The following is a 24,673-nucleotide window of genomic DNA, read 5'->3' on the forward strand; positions in this document are numbered from 1 at the left end:
ATGCACTGCAAATGGCAGCTTAATGTGAGGGAAAAATACTCTATCATAGAATAAAACACACCAGGGACACCATTTGCCACCTATCAAGTTCGGTGACTTTTCCCCTTCCCCTTTTCCAATATAATACCCAGGTTAGATAAAGGATTAGGAAAATAGATACTCTGAAAACGTGATAAAACTTTTTTTTTGAGATGGAGTCTCACTCTGTCACCCAGGCTGGAGTGCAGTGGCGCCATCTCGGCTCACTGCAAGCTCCGCCTCCCAGGTTCACACCATTCTCCTGCCTCAGCCTCCCGAGTAGCTGGGACTACAGGCGTCCGCAACCACACCCGGCTAATTGTTTTGTATTTTAGTAGAGATGGGGTTTCACTGTGTTAGCCAGGATGGTCTTAATCTCCTGACCTCATGATCCGCCCGCCTTGGCCTCCCAAAGTGCTGTGATTACAGGCGTGAGCCACCGCGGCCGGCCGATAAAACTTTTCTATGGGTAATCTGACAATAACAAGAGCCTGTAAGATACACTCTTCCCATTCTTTAACTCCCAATGAAGTAATCTTTTTAACAAGGATCATCAATGCGTGCTATAAAATCACTTAAGTGAAAGGTTGTGGGGATAGGGAAAAGATCATATTTATAAAGGAGAGTTCTGGTGATCATATGTTAAGACTCAAATGTATTATCACACATAAAAACCACTTTAGTTACCTCCTGATGTGATCCAGTATGAAGCCCACAGCATCACCTGTGAAGGATTCTTGCCAAATATAATCAGACCCCTAGACTGAACTTGCAGTTTATAGAAAATATAGGAGATGAATGAATTAATGAACATTTGGGGGAACCAGACAAATTGAGGATGGGGGACATTACATTAAAAAAAGGTGGGGGTGGCTGGGCGTGGTGGCTCTCACCTGTAATCCCAGCATTTTGGGAGGCCTAGGCAGGGTAGATCACTTGAGCCCAGGAATTCAAGACCAACCTGGACAACATGGTGAAACAGTGTCTCTATAAAAAAACACAAAAATTAGCTGGGCATGATGGCATGTGCCTGTAGTCCCCACTACTCAGGAGGCGGAGGTGGAAGGATCGATTGAGTGCTAGAGTGAGCTATGATTGTGCCACTGCACTCCAGCCTGGGTGACAGCCTGTCTTCAAAAAAAAAAAAAAAAAAAAAAAAGTTTGGGGTGGGTGAAGGATTGTTCTCAATACTAAAGAGACATAACCACTAAATGTAATGCATGAAACAGTTGAAGCCATGTTCAAAAAGGTAAGTTTGAAGGCAGCTACAGAAATTTGAATATGGACTGAACATTAAGCATTGAGAAATGTCTTTAGATGCTATAATAATGGTATTGTGACTACTTTGGAAAGTGCTGCAACTTTTTGGGGTAAAATATGTCTGCAACTCACTATTCAGCATAAGTGTATTCCTACACACCACGTTTACATAAAAAATATGGTAAAATGTTAATTGTTGAATCTAGGTGGTAGGTATACATGCATACATAGTAGTATTTGTTTTTTTCAGGATATGCTTGAATATTTTCCCAAAAAAAGAAGAAAAATGAATGTTTTCACTATACAATCCACTTCTTGGAATTCCAAAGAAATATCCCAAATTCAAAATATTTGAATTTCCCCAAATATTTCGTTCCAGGGATGGTCATGGAAACATTCTTTATAATATCCCCAGATTAGAAACAATTAACAAGGAGGTTAAATTGGCACAACCATACCTGGACTACTACTACTAAGTTATACAAGATATGACATGGAAAGTTTTGGTGAAAAAGGTTAAACACCCAGAAGAGACTTCAAGCCCTAGTTCAAATTAGATTCTTTTCCCTGTAGCTTTTCTCAATCAGATCCAAAACACTCCCTATTGCATGCCTTGTACAACAGCTATTGTTGACTTTTCAACTTTACTATAAATTTAAGGGGGTTGGGTCCATGTTTGTTCACTAGGACTAGTGCAAGTGGAGACTGATCTAACGTTTGGAAGGACAAGAAATTAAAAAGGAAGAGGAAGGCAGTGAGTGTTCTGGCTAGAGGGTCAGCAGCTGGGATATGGCAGTGCAGTAAGGCGAGGAAATGAAACAGCCACTGGTTTCTGAGTGATTACATAATGCCACACACCATGCTAAGCAATCTCAATACATCATCTAATGTGATCCTTGCAATCTTACTGGGTGGATACCATTTCAACAGTTGTAAAAGAGAAATGCAGAGGTTAATTTGACCAAGGGTCACATAATTAGCAAACCAGAAAATCAGATTCAAACACAAGGAAGTCAGATTTCAGCACCTAGGTCCTTTCCCATTTCATGAAATCACAAAGAGTATTTTTTTCTTTAATGGTGGCAAAGGGTGAAAAGGCCAGATAACCTTTAGATTCCTTTCAATACCAACATTCTACAAACCTGTCTACCCAGCAAATTTGGAAATAGGCAAATTTGGTCACTGCTACACCCTCCAGTTTATGTTAGGATAAGAAGCCACACTGGTGATGTTAGGCCAATTTGTGTGTGATTATGATCTTGGCGAGATCAACTGAATGGAAGGACAAGCTGCCTTCTGAACACAGTTCTTTCTCCATTCCAGCAATAAATATTGTGAATAAGGGCACACTGTTCCATGAAACTCCTTGGCTATAGATGGTAATTTCACATAATGATATTAAGAATTACTGTATTCAGGTAAAGGGAAAGCATGGATTCAACCCCAATGATTTCTCGAAATTTTTATTAATTTTTTTGTTTTTTTACAGCTTGATCCTCTTATGAAAAGGAGAGAATTTAAAGATGAACAATTACATTTTTTGTTTAAACAGCAATTAATCCTCATTACAGAGAACAAAAGATCTGTGGCACATTGTCTTTGGAAAGATCTTTTGCAGATTTTTCTTCTAAAAAAAACTATAATTCTCTCACAGATCACATATTCTCTTTCAAACGACTATACAAGGCAGCTAAATTTTATTCACAAAGCCCCAAGTTGCAGTTCCATTGCTGAAGTAGGTAAAATACATGGAGTTCCCCTTAATTTGTGTTGCACATCTTCCCATTGAGAGCATCACTGCTTCCCTACCCTATGTACAAAATCATTGTGTTGATGATAGCTGGCACGTTATTCCACAGTAATTAAAGAAAAACTCATTAAAGATAGACCAGTGATTTCCATTTATCAACTGGAAAATTTACTCCTTTTTAAAACAATTTTAATAATACCAAGATTTGACTTTCCTCCAAAGTTATAAGAAAGCAAAAAATATATAATATAATATAATATATAACGGTAATAAATAAAAAAAAGGCAACCCTGCTCAGGTATCATCCAAAACATGATCACATTCAGAAAAAAAAATTAAAACAAGATTTGGGACACATGTGTGCATACATACACACATACATACACACACACACACACACAACCCCAACATGAACAGTGTATACTTGTTATCTGAGGGGGATATGCAGTAATTTTAACAATACATGTTGATGGCCTGAACAAAGGTGAAGTTAATACTGCCTGTGTTAAGTATTGCTTAAAAAATCTACTTTTAAGCAAAGCAAGTTGTCTTCCTTAGGTCAGCCACTGCCTGGTCCGACCAGTGCAGCTTGGTCAGCCTCACTATGAGTGGTCTTATTCCCTTGTCCTCTCCAGGCCGATATACTAATATATAGGCTCACAAGGAGCTGTAGGGTTTCCCTCCAGCCCTCTTAGGTAGAGAAGTATAGGCACTTCTCTACCCAGTACAGTGCCTGCTGATCTGTGATGCTCAGTGGAACAGAATATAGTGTCATTTCCTCCTGACAATAAGAAATTTATAGCCACCTAAAGAAAAGTATTTGTCAACTCACCATAATTAAGAACTGAAGAACATGGTCAGTGCTCACAATTCATGAAGAGATGAACACTCCAAGTCACCAAGAAACCAACACAACTGGATTGCATATTTGAGGTTCACATGGTGGCAATACCACTTGCAGTGTTTGAAGGAAAACCCCCAACACTATGCTGTTCTGCCATTACACCTCCTTCCAATAGAATGACACAAAATAAAGGCACAGGAAAATACCTTACATCCATTAATCCTAAGTGGGAACCAAAACAAAAGAGGCAACTGGCTCAAGAACAGGAGGGGAAAAAAGGTACTGCCATAATTGATCCTAGCATCCCTTCATGGCTGCAATGCGTAACTCTCACTTTTCAGTGAGAAAAATCTATACTCTTGTGTTTCTAAAGGAAGCACAAAATATTCTTGCAAGATTTAAATACTGCTAATCAGTGGCAAAGAGTATAAACAGATGAAATGGCAAAGTTTTAAAAGTTTTTTTGTAGTGTTTGGGAAAATAAACAATCTGTGGTAGGAAGCAAGCAGGTTTAAGTACATTAAAAAAAAAAAAAAAAAAAGCCCGAAAGCCCAGCCTCGAGCCTCAATCTACTTTAAGATGCACAAATACAACTCAAACTTCATAAAGCAGAGGAGTAAAAGGTGCAAGAGCCACGTAGCATCCCTGAAGCCATGGTGAAACAAACACAGCAGACAGCAGTATTTAAAAACTGGGTTCAGTCAAAGGCACAATTCAATCAACCTCTTATTCTCTGTTTAAGTGTATGTATTTATATCCCTTTGTATATCAGAGATAAGTTTTGTTAATTGTAGAGGACACAATGGCTTTCTTTTTGCTTCTAAAAATTACTGAAGATGAATCATAATAAAACAGTAAGCTCCTGATGCTAGTAACATTAATGTGTAAGATACCAAATAAGGCAAGTTTTCAGCCAGAAAGGGGTAGGGGGTTTTAGCTTTCTAAACATCCTGAGACCTGAAATTAAAGGATACAGGACAAGGGAGATAAGTGTGGTCCAATCTGTCTAAGGGAAATAGCTACACATTTTGGTCAAAACAGATAATATGAAGGTCTTTTTGTTACAAAATATTAGATGCTTTTCCCATTCAGTATTGTGATGAAATCATAATATCAGACAGTCAAATTCTCCTCCTATTGTGATTCTATTTCTGATAAATGCTTGCTGGGCCCTCTCCTCACCACTGCTACTAGGTGGCCAATGTTTTCACAATCCGAACCCAGTATAATTTGATAAATTTTAGTAAAGTGTTTTTTCATTATTTAGCAGGGCTCTTAAATTCAGTAATTCACAGAAAGGACAGAAACATTAAACACTTTTAAAAATAAAACAGTGTTCTTCCATTTCCTACTAAAGACACACAGACACACAGACACACACACACACACACACACACACCTTGTAGTGCTAAAGGCAAGATTTACACTCTATTTTCACTCCTTAAGATGCTTTGCATTTGTCTTACTGTGAAGTGTGTACTATTATTGTTATAAGAACTCTGCATATTCTAAGGCTTAATTTTATAATCTAGCCCTTTCAAATGATCTACCTTGGTACAGATTTTGCCTTTGGGAATTGTAAGCATGCAGTGAAAAAGTGCAAATGATTTTAAAAATCCTTTAGACTTCTATATACAACTGTAACAGCAAAAAGACCCTATGAACATTAAGGATTCATCAGCCACTACCTTTCACATACTCTATTAAAAAGGTTACCATTAGTTATTCTCTTTTAGGTACAATGCAATAAGGATCAGAAATATCCAATGACCAAAGCAGTACAAATTGATCTATGCACATTTGTTACTTTTTCAAGGGACAAAGAAAATCTTTGTATCAAGTTCAGAAAAAAAAAAAACAAAAAACAAAAACCCATAAAGAGTAAGGCCACTGAAAAAGCAATCTGTTTTACAGCTGGCTAAGAAATCTACTTGGAAATGTCTTCGGTCAAGGGAGCACTGTGGCTTGCCAACAGAACATGCATATACTCTGGCACAATCTGCATAGACAGGACCTGCCATAAAGAACACAACCCTTCACAACTGACAGGTGGCTTGTTCTAGGGAATGATGGGGCAAAAGGGGAGGGGATGGCTAAGGGAGCAAGGAAAAAAGAAAGATGTTAAATAACATCTTCAATATCGAAATAAAGCCTGATTCTGGTGCCTTGTCCCTTACATATAACAGATGGACACACAATGCTACAAACACACAAAACCTACCAGGCAATTACTGTTCATTTAACACAGGTTTTTAAAACTAGTAGTTTAAAAAGGACCAGGGCTTTGCTTTATAACATGAATAAATGAAACCAGTCATCAGGAATCACACATCAAGGTCTTATGCTCAGATATGACTACAGCTGTCATTCTCTGGCTTTCACCTAAACATGAGGGACCAGACCTCTGACTTAGTGACAACCAAAGAACATTCTGGAGAAGAAACTGAAGGAACAGCCTCACACAGACCACTCACATTGTGAGAGAGAAGCATCGCTCCCATCCCTCGACACATCCCTTTGTGTATTTACAAACTACCAAGAGTTCCTGCATTCATCATAGGGATCTTAGATGTCTCCATTATAAATAAATATGGTTCTCCCTCCTCCACTAATAGGAAAATGTGAAACATGCTTGGTAGGAAACATGTAGACGGGCAGAATAGGACAAAGGCGGAGAAAAAATAGTTATAGAGATGACACTCCTCAATTGTAGTAAGTGTGCAAATTCTACTTCTAAAAGGGATAAAAAAGAATTGACTTTTAAAAACACTGCACTCAAAGTAATGTTTCCAATAATAACCTTTAAAGTTTCAATGAAAAAGAAAAATCTGTGCTTATGGGCACATGGGATTTCTGATTGTGTTATTTCATTTTAGGTCATTCAAAATGGACTTGGTTTAATGTATACACTATGGCAATAACTTACGGAGGGCCAGTTCCTCCTCAACCAAATCAAATCTAGCTGAGAACACTCTGGAGTGAAGGCATGTGGTGATGAGTTTTTCAAAAGTCTAACCACCCCAAATCTCTACATCCTCTCAGGGAGTTAACTTCCCCTAGACAATCAAGGACTCTGAAAGTCTAGTTTTGCTATAAATATAAAATAATTTGTAGCAGAAAAATATAGCCTCTCTAAGAAGCAGATTTCATTTTTCTTGTTCACTGACAAAACTCTGAGTTGGTTGGACAACATGAGTTACCACATAACTGTAGACCACAGATCAGCACCTCAAATTCCAGCTCTACTTAAACAAAACTTTAAAAGCACTTTAGCCATCTGGTCAGGTATAAATGTTGGTTCCCTTCTTCCCCAAGGTAGGAAATTCAGAATAGAGGCAACAGTGACTGCCCTGTTAGAGAGTACCTTTTGCTGAAGCAGGGGTGGGAAATGGCAGGGGTAGGAAATGGCAGCGCCAAGTCCTCCTGTGCAGACCTCGAGGCGGCACCCCATGTGCTGTGGCTCCTCCTCGCCGCTCCGACGTGGGCTGACTTTCAGCACAGTAATGAGAAGTCAGAGCTGGGGTCAATGTGCAGCGCTCTAGGCAATGGGGAGATGGGGGGCAGCAGGAGCAGGGGTTGCCTTCAATTTTATAAATTACAACAATACTTGGTATTATCAAGCCACTGTTCATTGGCAGAAAGTGGGGCACAGTGGAGTCCTTCATTACTTATGGTTTACAGATGGCCATTAGAAGTTATTAAACAAATATTTCTCCCAAAACTCAAAAGAAAAAAAATCATCCACAAAACCCTTCACCAAAAGTCAGTGTTAAAAAAAAAATTTCCTTCTGGGAATGGACTAGTGTGGCTACTGAGACGATGTGAAATTCACTTTCAGAGTTGAAACTGTTTCTCCTCATTTCATTTGCAACTTGTATCCTGCTGGTTAAAAAAAAAAAAAAAAAAAAACAGAAATGTTTCTAGACCATTCATACACCCATTTAAGCTACATTGCACTTCTGTCCTTTAGTTAGGAAGGGCAAGATCATCTCTGGGGCCAGCCTCCTCATCTCTGCTTCTGCATAACCATAGTGTCCAACCAATGATCACACCGTTGTTGAGAGTTTAAGTGGACAAATGTCCTGGCCATCTCATGGTGCTTCTGTTCTAGAGTTTGGTGTCCTGATGAAACAAACGTCTGGACTGTTTTTGAGGCTTCCAATGTGCAAAAATAGTTCCCAAGGCATTGAATCAACCTGGGGCTCCATTAAGGTGTTTTGGTTAATTCTTGTAGCTGCTGAAAACCCTGTCGTGTATAGTGCACCAGGTCCACCAAACTGCTGTTGAGGGCCAAGGTGCACACATTTGTGCTGAGCCGAGCAAAGAATTCTGCAAAAACAAAACGAAACAAAAAAAAAAAACAAGTAAATACACAAGCACACACAAAAATTAAAATGGAAACAAAAATTCAAGGTTCCAGAAGGTATGTCCCCACAATATTCTGCACTTTATCACAGCAAAAAAAATCACAATCTATTGTAATTGCTTGCTAATTCTCCACTAAACTACAAACCAGGTTTGCTTTAGAGCTGAATCCATAATGCTTAGCACAATGGCTGGCACTTGGAAAACACCAAATTTATACCTTTGCCTCAAAGGATGCATTAATGAAAAAAAAAAAAAAGTTAAAAGCATTATCAGTTTGATAAGACAGATAAGGCCCTAAGAGGCTATGTCGAAAGTAAGTGGTTACAGCCAGCTGGCTCCAGCTCTCCTGAACCTTGCATTTCTCCAAGGGTCTTCTTCCCCAAACAAGTCTCAATAATGTTTACTACACTGTATCTCTCGTACTATAGCTACTATCTTTCTTAACATAGACTAAAAACAATACTCTCAGTATTTGGGTTATACTACTTTGTATCTCCAATGTGCTGAACCTAGGAACAGCCAGTGACTCTTCTTCATTTGCCTTGCCTTTCAGCTAGCATTTCGGCTCAGGCTGAAATAATGACAGCAGAATTTCAGAAGGGGCAAAGTGCTAAAGCCACTTCTATTTTGGTTTTGCTAAGATCTAGCCACAAAAATTCAGCTCCATGCCACAGTGCTCAAGGAATAATTGCAACTAGGTTTTGAGGCAGAATGGAGAAAAGATAATTAAAGTAAAACAGCTACACATTTCCTTTTCTCCAAGAAACTGAACTTAAAATATAAACCAATATTTTTTTCCTCCCAATCCAAACACCCCAGTAATTACCACCACAAAGCCATTTATTTACCTTTATTCTTCCTTGTGAGGGCCTCGGCCTGTTCCCAAAGGTCAAAGGCGGTAAGAACATGGGACGTGATGGTGACATAGGAAGATGTCATATTCTGGATGGTGACTGGGGTGCTGATAGTGGCAGTCACCCCACTGCTCCCCACACTGCCAGCACTTGACTGGGACCCTACGGAGCTGGCAGGAGAAGGCATTGGGGAAAGAGGGGATGGTGTGCCTGTGCTTCTGGGAGGCAGAAGAGAAGAGATAACTGGTCAGTCAGTCACCAGTAGACCCCTGGATCACAGATTTACGTGTCTGGAACTACAGTCCAAGACACAAAGTTTCACTACACACCTGCTAAAATGATAACCACTGCTAAAGTCACTCCTACAAGGTCAACAAGACACCCTGCTGGGCTAATCTGTATTCCAAATATGCTTTCCCATGCCATTCACATAGTCTACTTCCTCTGCCTGGAATCTCCTAGTAAGACAATACTCTATGTATGTAATGTATGCATATGTATGTATGTGTGTGCACCCACCTGTATTTCATCCTTTCATCCACTCAATAAATACTAACTGAGCACCTGGCTCTGTACCATGCATTCTTTTAGACACTGTGGATACCCTGGATATATCACAGCTTCCTTTCTGCCACCACTTGAACATCTCTCTTTTCTTACATTTATCTACTGTTTATTCCTTTTCCTGGGCCACAGCAGAAATAACATTTTATTAATTTTTGCATTACTAGCACTTAGCACAATAGGTGCTAAAAGTAGGCTCCTGATAAATACTTGCGGAGCCAATGAATGAACTAATATAAGTATCATGCATCAGAAGACTCTATCTCCTCTTCACTCCACTCTTGGCTGAATATCTGGACCTGCAAGTTAACGTGACTCAATGTGGATTACATAAAAAAGAGTTAATGAATATAAAATGGAAAGATGGCTCAGCGGCAGTAGCCTCATGATGTTACACCTGCCGTTTGGGCTACACAGACCTAGCAGAATGTACATTTGCAATGAGTAGAGTGAAAGCTCCATGAGGGCAGTGGTTCTTGTCTGCTGTATCCCCAGTACCTAAAACAAGGCTTGGTATGAAGAAGGTGCTCAGTATATACTGGATGGACAAATGATTGAAGGAGTTATGTAGAATAATGTGATTGACAATCTATTAGCTTAGAATAATATCTCAGATGCGGCAGCCATGAAAATCTTCAGAGGTAATATGAAGTTACTTCTTAATCAGGACTTTCTTTTTTAAGAGAGGCCATATGGGAGTCTCTTCTTTTGAATGTGCTAGAAATAGGGCAGTCGTGTAAGTGATATTCTTAAAATAGCAAAACTTATCAGAACTAGGAACTTCACAAGGAGTATGACCAAATTAAAAAATACTAGGCAAGGACTACAGGGAAGAAAATTCCAGCTTCATTTTAAAAACACTTGTACAAGGATTTTTTCTAATAACTTACAGCATACATGAACAATTTTAGTTCACAAAATGGGGAAAAGAATTTTGCTAAAGATAATCATTTTCATTCTTAGTATTACTGGTGTGGCATATGGCTCTGGAAATTTCTTGTTTACTGAAATGCCAAGAAGCTATGTCATACATACAGAGAGAGAAAGGGCTCTGCCTCTTGTTTTGTGTTCTTAGGCTTATCCAAAGATCCTCAAAGCTCGGCCAGGTGCGGTGACTCATGCCTGTGGCATCCCCGCACTTTGGGAGGCCAAGGCAGACAGATCATTTGAGGTGACAAGTTCGATACCAATCTGGCTAATGTGGTGAAACCCCATCTCTACTAAAAATACAAAAATTAGCTGGGCATGGTGGTGGCGCAGGCTTGTAATCCCAGCTACTCGGGAGGCTGAGGCAGGAGAATCGCTTGAACCTGGGAGGTGGAGGTTGCAGTGAGCCAAGATTGCAGCACGGCATTCCAGCCTGGGAGACAGAGCAAGACTCTGTCTCAAAAAACAAACAAAAACCTCAAAGCTCAAAAATTTCAATTCTATATTCTTTGCAATTACCTTTTTATGTTTTCCAATCAGCAAAAACCTTGATTTATAACTATTTCTCAAAAAGGTAGAAATATGCTAATAATTTCAATTTAGGAGCAATCAGCAAACAGATGAAGCCAACAATTTTTGAAAAGGCAAAGTGACATATGTAAGCATACACATGGTTGCAAAAGCAAGCAGTAAATAAAGAAATGACTCAATTTTGGAAATTATTTATATTAGAGTTACCTTGCAATGCATGGAGAAGGTGCCTGGGCGACTTTGGAAGAACTCTCGAAGTGTTTATTAAGAGTACGAGAATACTTTATTGCTATGTCTTTTTTACAACGAAACATCGCCATGTTCAAAATGGACTGGCAACGCATGCTATGAACAAAGACAGAAGTGAAACTGCACGTGACTATCATACTACAGAAAAGCAGCCATCTAACCTTTTATAGCCTAATGAACACACTGGGTTTTCCTCACCTGTGTGAGTTAGTATGTAAAGAATCTTACTGCTCTGTTCATACTATCCCAAAAGTAAATGCTGGTAGAAAACACAAGGATATAATTTATATCACAAGATCAAAGCATTTACCAAGCCATCAGAAAAATGGCTGCAGATACCATTTTGTAAGACTTACTATCAGTGGGGGATTAACCTTTTGACCAAACTACTGACTTGCTTTTCATAATTTTCACATTAAGAAAACAAATTTCAAAATCTTTTTGTAACATCAACAGATGCAAAAACAAATTTAGTACTATTTAGACAAAGGAGAATACACACCATAAAACAGCAAATATTTTCTCTTGTGTTGGCGCTGTGGCATCTGAGAAGGATTTTAATGACATTATGAATCTATAGGAAAACATAAAAGTACATCAGGTTTTAAACAAAGGCAGACACAAACACAACTTACTATGCTTGTTTCCATTTTATATTGACTTTTCCTGAAGAAGAGATGAGAGCATCACAGGAAAAAAATAAAAAAACCCAAGGCTTTAGAGCAACAATCCAGGCCACTGAGAAAACTAGGTGAGGACACGTCTCTTGTGTGGCTTGTCTACCTCTTGAAACCGAGTAACGTTGTGTCCTTACTGAGTCCCCTGTTGAAATGTAGGTAAGTAAACAAAGTAGAGGCTTAAACTGAGAGGAGAAGGCACCTGATAAGAAAGCTAAACTGGAAAAACCAACCTCCCTGAAAGCTTTGGCACTTCTTGGCACACTTAGCAAAATGATGCAGTTGGACCCAGTTACTCTGTGCTAGCACTTCATCTAGAACGCAACTTTAGGACAAAAACTAGTTCTTAGACCAGTAACTTTTTTAAGGCTCCCCTTTATTGAGCCATCTTCACACTAAGGTTCAAATGGATTAAAACAATAAAGATGAGGAAAGAAAAGTACTTAAGAGGAAAGCACGATGGCTCGGCACTTACTTAATGAGATCCACAGTTTCTGAGTAGACAGAGTAAGCTGACTTGGATGCCTGGCTTTCAGACTCTGTGGCAATTCCCCACTCAATGAAGGACAAGACGGCTTCCAGGTACTTAAAAGCCTTTCCAACCTTGTCCGTCTGCAGGAGAAGAACGTGCTTATTGTTAGGCTGAAGACAAACTTTGATTTAGTTTCTCATCCACATTCTTTAGTGTGACTTTCCTCCACTGTCTTAGTTTAATTATGGCCAGGGAGAAGTGTGAGGATGAATGAACTAAAAATGATAACCAAAGCCTGTCAGCTATGACCTGCTGAAAACTCTTTTAGCAAAAATTAATTAGGAAAAAGAAAATGATCCTGTATTAAGACCATGCTCTCAAAGCCTTATGAAAGCACATATCCAAACTAAGGCAGTAAGTACATAGTCTCCTTGTTATCAGTGTGCAACTACTCATTCTATAACTTTCTTGAGAAACAGATTATTCCACATGTCTGGAGTAACACAGACACATATTTCTTTGTGCGTGCTGAAGTTTATTAAAAAGTAGAAAACACTCATCATGGTTTTATGAGCATGTTAGATATAATAGCCAACAATAATTGTTTTATGCATTTTACAGCCCAATAGATTAATCTCCTTTGACATCTGCTTTAGTGCACAAAGCAATCCCCTGAGGCCAACAGGGGTAACATTTCAGAGTCCCTTAAAGGGAATGTAGAAATATGAACAAAATCAGATATTGGTGGTCACCCTACACCCTGAATACACACTTTGTCATGTAGCACGCTTCTAAGTGGCATATGGCAAGTGCAGCTGATGACAGTGTGATGCAACTGTCTTTCTCTCTACATGTGGCATATGTACTGCACACTGAGAGCAACTGATCAGCATTTGTAATTTCTGCTTTGTGTTTGATATGTTCAAAAGGAAAGAATGAAAATAGGGGCCGGGCATGGTGGCTCACGCCTGTAATCCCAGCACTTTGAGAGGCGAAGGCGAGTGGATCACTTGAGGTCAGGAGTTTGAGACCAGCCTGGCCAACATGGCAAAATCCCATCTCTACTGAAAATATAAAAATTAGCCAGGTGTGGTGGTGGCAGGCCTGTAATCCCAGCTACCTGGGAGGCCGAGGCAGGAGAATCGCTTGAATATGGGAGGCGGAGGTTACAGTGGGCCGAGATCATGCCAGTGCACTCCAGCCGGGGCGACAGAGCAAGACTCCATCTCAAGAAAAAAAAAAAAAAAGAAAATAGTAAAGATGTAAGTGGAATACAAGGAGCTGGAGACACGTGGGCAATGAGCGAGGTATGGGCTTGTCATGCTACTTAGGCATATGCTGCTGCACTCCACACGGGGCGGAAACAACGCTTCTCCCAGTGAGCTGACAACAGAATGACTTTAGTGCATACTGTTCTCATGTTTTACCAGTAGCAGAACGAACTAGGCTGCTATACGCATGTAGTATACATGTATATTTCAGAATATTCAATTATTCTAACATTTTTTATTTTAAAAGGTAACTTAATCAAAAAATACTTTTTCTAGAGAACCCAGGCTCAGATTAGTGACAGAACAAAAATCAAATGAGTATTCCCCAATTAATCAGCAGTATTTGGCATGACTGGTTTGCTTCACTGATGGGAACTGAATTCTCCAAATATACTTATTCAACATCATCTCTTTCATGGGATTTCCAAAGTTAATATTGGCTTTAGGCTAGAAATAAACTAAACTACAATATTGTGTAGCAATTTGTCAATATCCATTTCCTTTAGATATCATAAGGCCAATAATGTCCATATTTCTGTGATTCCACGTATCTCCTGAAACATTGTTAAAGTAGTTTCCCTACTCATCACTCATCAGTTGAAGATAACGTAGAGAAGAAATACATCCCTTTCTACTCGGTTGGATAGGTAACTATTTGGAACACCAATTGCACATCTTTGAAACATTATGCTAGTAAGGGAGAATATCATGGAGTGGGTGGCCATAGGGGCTTATTGTCCAAACTGGCATATTTTAAGAGTGAAATGGGATATAATTATTTATCAAACTGGGATGAAACAGGCATAAACCAGGACTGTCCTGGCACACTGGGATGTACAGTCACCTTAGGTAAGGAGAAAGAATGTATGCATATGAATAGATTAAAAACAAAATTCCCTAGAGTATGAATATTACTCCTTTGAATAACGAGACATCTAGTACTGAAAGTATCCAATGTCAAGATAAGTTTTAGATAACTGGTTGACAGTGCAAAATATTTACTCTTTCCAAAACTCCAAAGATTCTTACAGTTCCAGTAATAATCTTAGAAAAATGGAAGCTGCTGAAACCATTGCTTGGCACAATCTCAGATTCTTAATCTGACTTAGGTCACCCTGGCACAGGGTGGTTTTAGGGACAGGGCTAGAGAGGCTTGTCTTTGACTATCTTAAGAATTCAGCATGGTAAGGAATCAACATTTTGCCTAATGCAAGGGTATCTGATGAAAGGGTCTCAAGAGATACAGGTCTGCAGATTAGGGTTGAAGAGCACCAGGCCAGGATCTTGCGGGCCGGGCCGCCATGAACCAATCTGATTCAGACCCCTGTGGGTGTCTGAAATGTGTGGTTAGGTTTGCATATGGACCAAAAACGGCAACTCATGCCCTTCCTCCGTGTACCAAAGTTCAACAAATGGCTTTCCAGGGAGGTTTTTGCATTTTTGCTTTTGTGGGGATTTAGGTTTAGGAACTCACTACATAAGCAAAAGCCCCAGAGTCTTGGATATCTAAATATGACAAAGGGCAAACACTATCTCATTATATTTATTGCAGTAGTGATGTAAAAGCATAATTATGTACACAATTAACTACAAAACCACCACCTTTTAGAAAGTCCAAAAGCCAATAGGTAAAGAGAATTCATGTTTTTAAAGCATGTTTACCAACAGTATAATCATTACCTTCATCTTAAAATCTCATCAAATAGCCTAGCTCAACTCTTCCTTCAGGTCAGCCTCTCAAGGCTTTAAGATAATTTTGGAATGTAAACAGGCTTCCCTGCCTTGTGAAATGTTTTAGAGTGAACACACGTTGACTGAGTTTCAACAGCAGGACTCATTTTTCACATCCAAAGAATTGATGCAGTGGAATAAAAAGGCACCTATGCATTAAATCACCAGCAGGTAGATTGACTTACTTAGATATAAAACTTGTGACTAGGTCCTTTGTATATCTGCCCATGATCAGACTGAATCAATGGAGCCAAAGAAAATAACACCACCAAGAACCACCTACCCCTTAATCATGAAGGTTCTGATCTTGCTGCATGCGTATGTTGTGGCCAATGGCAGGGCCCACACACTCCTTTCTCCTGCGCCTGCTGCACCCCCTCCTTCCACCACACATACACTGAGTGATATGGAATACAGCAGAATGGAGACTACCAAAAAATTTTTGTCACTATCAGAAAACATTCTACCAAAGAGATAAAGAGCCAATACTAACCATTAACTCTGCTTTCTGCTTCATCTTTTTTGCCTCCCTCATGTGAAGGTCTGCTTGTTGTCTGAAAAAGAGGAAAAACCAGGGACAGGTCATATGAGCCAAAAATTACTAGACTAGGGCAAGATAACTTAAGACCAAGAGTGAAAAAGGATGGGAGGACAGCCCTTGCTGTCCCCTTGGAGGGTAAAGGGTAAACAAAGGAGAAGTGGAAATAAGGAGGGGAGGAGGAAATGAAGAAAGAGCAAGAAGTGGCTGGGTGCGGTGGCTCACACCTGTAATCCCAGCACTTTGGGAGGCCGAGGCAGGCGGATCATTTGAGGTCAGGAGTTCGAGACCAGCCTGACCAACATGATGAAACCCGTCTCTACTAAAAATACAAAAAAAGTTAGCCAGGCATGATGGCTCATGCCTGTAGTCCCAACTACTTGGGAGGCTGAGGCAGGAGAATCACTTGAACCCGGGAGGTGGAGGGTGCAGTGAGCCAAGATCGTGCCACTACACTCCAGCCTGGGTGACAGAGTGAGACTCCATCTTGAGGGAAAAAAAAGAAAAAAAAAAAAACAGAGCAAGAAGAAAGCATCGGAAGTCTTACTTGTCAAACTTCGCTTGAGGCTTCCCTGGTTTAGAGTTACCATTTGGCAAAGAAGGCACTGGAAAAGGATTTGCAGTATCTCCGGAAGAACCCTTAAAAAAGAATAATCAATATACAGATTACACTCTAACATTTAAGACCACTGTCCTAAAAGTACCATCCCTCTTAAATAGCCCAAAATAGTAGTTTCAAAAAAGAGTAAATCAAACAATGCACAATCTACCCTGGCTAAACACTTCCTCAGCTACAGATTGAACTGAAGCGGTGGTTCTGATTGTACTGGGGACTCAAAAAGACTAGAATGTCCAAGAGATCAGAGAACTCACAAAGCCACACATAACATTTTCTCTTAGTCAATCCAAACACACCACCCCACTCCACCCAGATTAACAGAAAGAGAGGAACTTTTATTTGAGAAAGTGGATCATTTTTACCCCATTATAACCAAGAATGAAAGTATCTGAGATCAAACATTCAAAGCAGGACTACACAGGGTAACTATTTCTTACTGTAAAACACCCAATCAAAAACTAGCACAAAAATCTATTTTGATTTTTCACCTCTGAAATCACTGTAAGAAGAATAAATCGACACCTAAATCTTTGTGCATTATTAACTACCTTTTACTCTCCCTCCAAAAAGTAGCATTTTTAAACACAAACAGTTGCCTTATTAAAAGCAATGGACAGTTCTGAAGTGCCATCATTAGGAACTTGTCTTCTTTGGGAATGTAAAGGTGCAGCAATGCATCCCATCTTACACAATGACCACCACCCCTGCTCACCTTGTGCTCCGAGGAGCTTCTGGAGCCCTTCCCCTCTACTCTTCTCTGCTTGGGAATGGAAGAGTCTTTGTGGTTGCTCTTGGTACTGCTGGCACTTTTGGGAGGGTCCTGGCCACGGGTGTCTGCTTCCCGCCTTGACCTCTTATGTGCAGGCTTGGCTGGCTTCTGGGAGGATGAGGACACGGGTGGCGGGGGGAGCATTTCCTTCTTTGAGGATTGTGAGGAGGGCCTGGAGGGCCTGGAGTGAAACATCACATAAAACTAAGGGGAGGCAAAGCACACATCAAGCGGCTTCATTGTTTAGTTACAAACTGGCTGCTGGCACAAAAGAGTAGGGTATCACAAAGCATGAAACTGTGTAAATAGGCCAAATTTCAGGGACTTTTTGAGGCCTTCCAAAAATCTAGCCCTAACCATTAGTGATAAATGAAGCTGTAAAATTTCTAAGCTTGCAGAGTCTGCCAATGGTCCTGCCTTTCCCCAACCATTCCGAATGCTTGCTTCAGCTGCTTCCCAACCGGTGCCTTTCCCTGATAAGAAGGCGAGTGGAGCCGCACCCTCCACATCTGAGCCTTCCCCATCTCTGTCGGTTCCCACATAGTAACACTATGCACTTGTTTTTGCCAATACATTTTTTGAAGCAATTTCTTGAGTAAATCAGAGTAAATAATAGCTGCTTGTTATATTTACGTCTTCCTGCCACTACCACCTCTCACCTGCCACCCCTCTTTCCAGCAACAGACAATGAGTGGCCCAACAGATTCTTAGTCATCTCTAAAAGAAGGAGCACTGAACACAGGCTCCAGGAGTCCACATGCTGGCTCCAACACTCAGTAAGAATTCTCTGACTTTGGACAAGTCATTTTCTCTGTGTGTTTGTTTCCAGTTCTGCAAAGTAGAAATAATGGTACCTTTCTTACTTTCCCTCAGGGAAAAAAAAATCCAGATGTCTGAAGAAATTGTCCATAGTGAAAATGTTTCTGATAAATCTAAATTTGCTGCCACATAAATTGTTAATTCCTGTAAGGTCCTCATGGATGCAAGAAACAAAAACAAACTTAATATATTGTCCAAATGAGCTTGAGTTTATTAATCCACTGATTCTACTGCAGAAGAAAAATTTCTTTGCTACGTCAAGACCCAGGAAGTGTTGATCACCATAGATTAGGTGGTTGCTAATCTCTATACTCACTTTGTTTTAGAAGATTCTTTGTGGGAGGATGAAGATGAAGATGAAGATGACTGTGATTTGATTTCCTTCTCCAGTCTGATTTTCTTGTTATCACAGTCTCTTTCTGCTTCACCCTGTTATTACAGTATAATCAGCAAAGCAAATTATTACCAACATAATTGTATAGACAAAACAAAAAAGAAAATGTAGAAAAGGCAAAGAGGGTAAATGAACCTTTGGAGACATCTCTGTACGCACAGCAATCTTATTAGTACTTACCATGTGTGTCTGTGTGTGTGTCAGTGTGATGGGGAGTGGGCAGGGGACAATGTGGATTTGATGTAATTTCTATTGAGACAGATTTTTTTTGAAGAAAAACCATTCCTCCCATGCAAGAAAAGGAAGATGTCTAAAGTAATAATCCCAGTAAGTAGACTTCAATAGACCACTGATGTTTTTCTATAGAAAAGAATCCATGAAACATGCATATTTACATCAAATAATACAGAGATGATTTTTATGAGGTTTCCTCCAACTTCTTTCAAAAGAACCATCCACTTACACCCACTAGTTTATTGTTTGTATAAAATTCAAAATGGACTACTTAAAGCTTACTTTATTTTCTACTGAAAAATAAGTACTATGTTGAAAGGAAACCGTCTACAAAATCCCCTGTGTATTTTACAGAAAGGACTACAAAGACATACGACAACAACAGAAACAATTGCTCTGGGATTCTAGCTAACATTTTTTCCCCTCCACTGATTCAATTTTTTTAATACTGTCTTTATATCTCTCCATATACAGAAACATGTTTTTATTTTTCAAAAAACCCTGAAAAGACTGTAAATATTTTAGTGGGAGTAAGGAAAAGGGAATCTGTCACTACTGAATTTAAGTATCTCTAACTTGTTAGCTTGAAAGTAGGGTTAAAAAAAAAAAAAGAATTTAAGTACCTCCAAAGCATCCATTTATACCAACTAAAGTGCTAAATACATTTAATCACTAAAACAACACAGAATTCTTTATGACGAAAGTCTTTCTTGCATTCTTCTGCCTCACTTGTCAGCACATACACCAGCTTTCTAAGGAGTCTGATGTGCAGACTCCCTGACGGCCTCCTTCCCGTGGCTCTGGGTTCAGGAGGAAGCCCACATACTGTCTAGCAGGTGGCAGGTAAGTGATGGGTGAGACCCTTCAATTAATTCTCATGTGCATTTAGAACGAAACTTCCTAAGTGTCAGTCACCAAGGTAGAAATCTGGGACACCAGTCAATTTAGGACAATCCCTAACAAACCTGAAATCCTCTCTTAAAAAAAAAAAAAAAATCTCCAAATTAACTGTGGGAGGCCCCAGTTTTCCTGTGTCTTCCTCTCCTCCTCAGTTTAAGAAAAATGAATAATTTAAGATGTGTAGGCTCAAAATCTGCCCAGACACCGATAAGCAGCCTGGCTCCACACAAAATAATAGAAAATAGAAAAAAAAAATTCCCTTCTCCTGGCATCTTACAAATCAGTATGCCCGCATTTGCACATCCATCCAGCTCTTCACAGACTCCTTTGGAAAAAACACTTTCATTCATTTGTGCAGTGTCTTGTTTCAAAACAGCTTCCTTCAGAGTGGCTTACAAAGATACCTGTTTTTAATCTTGGGCATGTGCACAAGTGAGAATGTTAAGAAGGGAAAATACAGGAGGAAGAAATAAATTAAGGCCAAGTGAAGGCTCGTACCCTTGGGAGGCTATCAGTTCTCACTGTTCTGCACACGCTACCATCTGGCAGCCACAGCCAGATCTAGGGAGCACCTGAACTTGAATGGTGTTAGTCTGAAATGAAGACTTAGTACAAAAAGGGGAATGTAATATTTTTATATTTTTCTTATTGATGTATAACAGACTTACATATTTTGGGAGTTGATTAAAGTAATCTTTTAGGCATACTGGATTAGATATAATTATTAAAATGTTAGGCTGAGCACAGTGGCTCATGCCTGTAATCCCAGCACTTTGGGAGGCCAAGGTGGATGGATGACTTGAGGTCAGGAGTAAGACCAGTCTGGCCAACATGGTGAAACTCCATCTCTACTAAAAATACAAAAATTAGTCGAGTGTGGTGGTGTGTGCCTGTAGTCCCAGCTACTCAGGAAGCTGAGGCCAAGAATCACTAGAACCCAGGAGGTGGAGAGTGCAGTGAGCTGAGATTGCGCCACTGCACTCCAGCCTGGGCATCAGAATGAGACTCTGTCTCAAAAAAAATTTTTTTTTTAAACTAATTTTCCATTTCCTCCCCCTTTTATAGTTTTTAATGTGGCATTAGAAATGTTTAAATTACATATGTGGCTTATATTGTATTTCTACTTGACAGCACAGTTCTTCAGTTTGCTATAGATAATCTGAAAATCGGATTCTGAACTACTAATCAGATTAGCCAATGCAAAGAAGGAATTATAAATATACTGCTTAGTTAAGATAAAAATAGATCAGCTACTCAGAAATGTAATAATTCATTAGAGAAGTTGGATAAATGTACCTTGAGGGACTGAAAAAGGAGATAATATGAAATAAGCAACCGAGTTCTAAACCCACAAATGAAATGCAATAGGAAAGTCTACACAGCTGTTTCTCCTGCAAGCATGGACCCACAGCAGATCCTGGAGCACAATTTAGTTTAGAGTGGCCACACGCCAACAAGAAGCTTGCTGGGGCATTGCGACAGGGCTCTGCGCAGCATACAAACCTAAACAACTCAGAGTGCTAACACTTGAGACAGTGAATAATGGTGGAGAGAAAAAGAATCAATCGGAAATGATGGAGTTAAAATAGAACCCAACTTCTGGTACTGGTAACTCCTTTGTCAATCGAGCACCTAATTATGCCCAGGTTACCCTGTTACCAAACGGCCCAGTGAACTGTAGTGAGTTTTAGATGAAAGGCAGTATAGCCAGCCCAAGAAACATTACAAGACAGAAACTTTGTCTTTGAAAAGTCAAAATTTGCTAAAATATCCAGATGCATACTAAATTGAACATTAGGTACTAAAATATACTCTTTTAAATGAAAGGTATTTCCAGGCAGTTAATGACACATTAAGGCCCCCAAGGCAAAACTAAGCATTAACAAGGCTACTTCTTAAAGAAAACACCAAAGTCTAGCAGTGGAATGAGAGCTGATTTTTGTTCATATAGTTTCATTTTGCTTAGGACATGCTGGTTGTGACTATAAGCCAATCTGGCAGACCTTATAAACCACACACGAAGATACAAGTCAGGGCAAATCAATCCTCACAAACTGGTTATAACTCTGGCTGTGCCAATCGGTGACTCAAGTAGACAGCCAACAAGGGAAAAAGCAGTGAGCACTAACTTCAGTGCCAGCATCTAACAACTGCATCGGTACTTAGTGGAATAATATACTTTATACTGATATTTAGCAACCTAGAAGCAGATAATATTCTATAAGCTGGTCGAAAGGAAGCCATCAGACTAAAAATATAGCAAAAGTCCCCTTCTGCTGATTTTGCTTAACTGTTGAGATCAAGCCAGCGGGCATGAGGTTAGTGTTTTTTTGTACACTATGCACTTGGAACTTAGTCATCTTCTGTCTGTAACAGTCAGAGGCTTCCCCAGAGTAGGCACTCGGTGTTTGTCAGTTGGCACAGAAATTCAGCTTAACAGCTCAGGGACACAGCTGAGGGCACTGGATGCAGGACTGCATTACAACTTTAAGTGGATGGATGTAGGAAAGGGGCATTAACATGGGAGCCATGCAATATTGGGTGAACGGAAACGCAGACCAAAATTCCAAGAACAACACCTGCCGAAAAACAGGAGGCATGCTGTTCTTTAGATTTTTCTGGGTCAAGAAGCCATTCAGATGAGGTGATACTCTCTCCAGGAGGAAAAAAAGGTCCCTTTGGCCTGTGGTTTATCCCCAGGTCATCCCCACTTCAGGGAATCTGGCTTAAGGTCTGGGTTTCAGAAATTCTTTTTCTACTAGGTTAAGTGTCTCAAGGTTGGTGCCTCACCTTCCACAAAGGGAGGCTGCCGGCTGACGAATTGGTCCTCACAGACTTGTTTGCTTTTCTTAACCTGTTGGGTCAGGCAGCCCTGATCATCTGCCAGATGCTGCTCCACCCACAATGGAGCACAGGGCAAGAGTGAAGGCCATAAAAGGAAGACATGGGCTTGCAAGGGGCCGAGTCAGTTTCCGTCAGGGAAAGCCTTTCGGCAGCCTGTGCTGCCCTGCAGCCAGCTCACCAAGCAGACACTTGTAGGAAGCGGGGAAAAGGTGGCTTTTTCCAGAACTGACACTTATTTGGGGCCACAGAGATTCTAGCAGACGGAAAGATATAGTTAACCAGGAGCTTGGCTGTGAAGGAAGATGGGAGCATCTGCAGGAGTAGCTAAAGTGGAGTAGGAATGTGTGTGGGCACTGAGTGGCAGTGGTGGGGGCCGTGGAGGAACCAAGCCAGGGCTGACCCAGTAACCACCTTATTCACCGGCAGCGCCAGAGCCAGTATGCCAACCTTGTGCGCCTCTTGAGAATCCTCCCAACAGACACTTGTACAGAGAAAACACGTGTGAAAAAGAGGAAAGATCACGGGACTGGGAGGAGGCAGCATGCCTGAGCTGCAGATCTATTTTTACTCAGCAGCCAAGCCATGTTAGTGCCTTTTTGGATCTCATCTATAAAAGGTGGTAGCTGATCAAGGGACCACTAAGGTTCTTTCCGCACCTAAATTCTAAGGCTCTATTATCTCCTTCCAAAAGGAAGCAAATGAGCTTGGTAGCGCATACAACATAGAAAACTGGAGAAGCAGTCTTTGGGGAAATTCAGGGACTTCCCTGTGATTCGCCTCGGAAGGAGATTCAATATGAAAAAGACACAAGGGACACCAATTCAAGTTTGTACCAAGATCAGGCCCAGGGACTTGCTGTGCAGACAGGTTATGTTCACTGGGATGAGTGCTACAGAAAAGGGAAATTCATCCACTTGTTTTTCTCTTTGGTGAGGGAACGCATGATTCAGAACAGCCTAAGCTATCACGTGCATGTGGTTGTGGTGCTCTCTTCAGGGTAACTAACAGGCACAAAGAAATTTAGATGTAAGTGGCCTTGGTCAATCAGAAGGGATGAGCTTTCATTTTGAATGATAACCAGGGGTGCTGATCTGGAGCAATAACCCAAGAAAAGACAGTCAGATCTTGGATGGAAGGGGAGGACTGAACCAATCATTCCTGGCAATAAAACTGCATTTTCCTACTACACATCATAACTTCCCTTCCTCACTCCTCAAAACACATAAATGATAGCACTGGAATGTCTTTCCCAAAAAAGTTAAAGTGTCTTGGTCAGCAAAGCAATTATTTAGAAAAAGTAAAAGACTTGAGTGAATGCACCTCCTTATTCAGTTATTCATCTAAATGACAATTCAGACAGACTATCCTTCATTTGAAAGGAATCTGTAAGATGACTGAAGTGAGGAATTATCTCTATAAGCTCCTAGAACAATGCAAGGCTCACACATGTAGCTCTATGCACGTTAGGTGTTTTTCTTTTTTTAGAGACAGGGTCTTACTCTGTTGCCCACGCTGGAGTGCAGTGACTCAATCACAGCTCACTGCAACTTTTAACTCCTGGGCTCAAGTGATCCTCCCACCACAGCTTCTGGAGCAGCTGGGACCTCAGGCATGCGCCACTGCGCCTGGCTAATTAAAATAATTTTTTTTTTTTTTTTTTTTTTTTGCAGAGACAGTGTCTCACAGAGTTGCCCAGGCTGGTCTTGAACTCCTGGGCTCAAGCAATCCACCCACCTCAGCCTCTCAAAGGGCAGGGATTACAAGTGTGAGCCACTGTGCCCAGCCAGGTATATTTTTAGAGGGCTCCCAATTGCACTGGCCCGGTTGCGTATTACTGTATATATTGTGGTTCTTGAGTTCAACTTTTCTTCCAAATCTGGAAAAAAATAAGCTTGGTTTAAGAATTCTAAACAAGAAAATATAGGCCAGGCATGGTGGCTCATGCCTGTAACCCCAGTGATGCAGGAGAATAGGGTCTGGAGGCAGGGAACCTAAGGCCCACCCACCCTGACTGGATATAAGATACAACCCCTCCTTTTT

General features: G+C 40.4%; 1 protein-coding gene across 8 annotated transcripts in view; it reads right to left on the minus strand.

Moving 5' to 3' along the window:
- Positions 1 to 2,725: 2,725 nt before the first annotated feature.
- Positions 2,726 to 24,673, minus strand: part of AFF1 (ALF transcription elongation factor 1) — a 209,231-nt gene continuing 187,283 nt past the window's right edge. For 6 of the 8 annotated variants that reach the window (XM_055297052.2, XM_055297054.2, XM_055297053.2 and 3 more), the window contains 9 exons: positions 18,578 to 18,690; positions 17,386 to 17,623; positions 16,602 to 16,693; positions 16,010 to 16,070; positions 12,518 to 12,654; positions 11,868 to 11,939; positions 11,324 to 11,461; positions 9,089 to 9,312; positions 2,726 to 8,201 (listed from right to left, as the gene is read on the minus strand). In XM_055297052.2, coding sequence (XP_055153027.1) covers positions 8,080 to 8,201; positions 9,089 to 9,312; positions 11,324 to 11,461; positions 11,868 to 11,939; positions 12,518 to 12,654; positions 16,010 to 16,070; positions 16,602 to 16,693; positions 17,386 to 17,623; positions 18,578 to 18,690 — 1,197 coding nt within the window. In that variant the 3' untranslated portion in view covers positions 2,726 to 8,079. The remainder of the gene's footprint in view (positions 8,202 to 9,088; positions 9,313 to 11,323; positions 11,462 to 11,867; positions 11,940 to 12,517; positions 12,655 to 16,009; positions 16,071 to 16,601; positions 16,694 to 17,385; positions 17,624 to 18,577; positions 18,691 to 24,673) is intronic. The other 2 variants (XM_055297056.2, XM_055297059.2) reach the window with 1 other exon arrangement.

Source organism: Symphalangus syndactylus, chromosome 10 (assembly GCF_028878055.3).
Source record: "Symphalangus syndactylus isolate Jambi chromosome 10, NHGRI_mSymSyn1-v2.1_pri, whole genome shotgun sequence".
In the NCBI taxonomy this organism is placed as follows: domain Eukaryota; kingdom Metazoa; phylum Chordata; class Mammalia; order Primates; family Hylobatidae; genus Symphalangus; species Symphalangus syndactylus.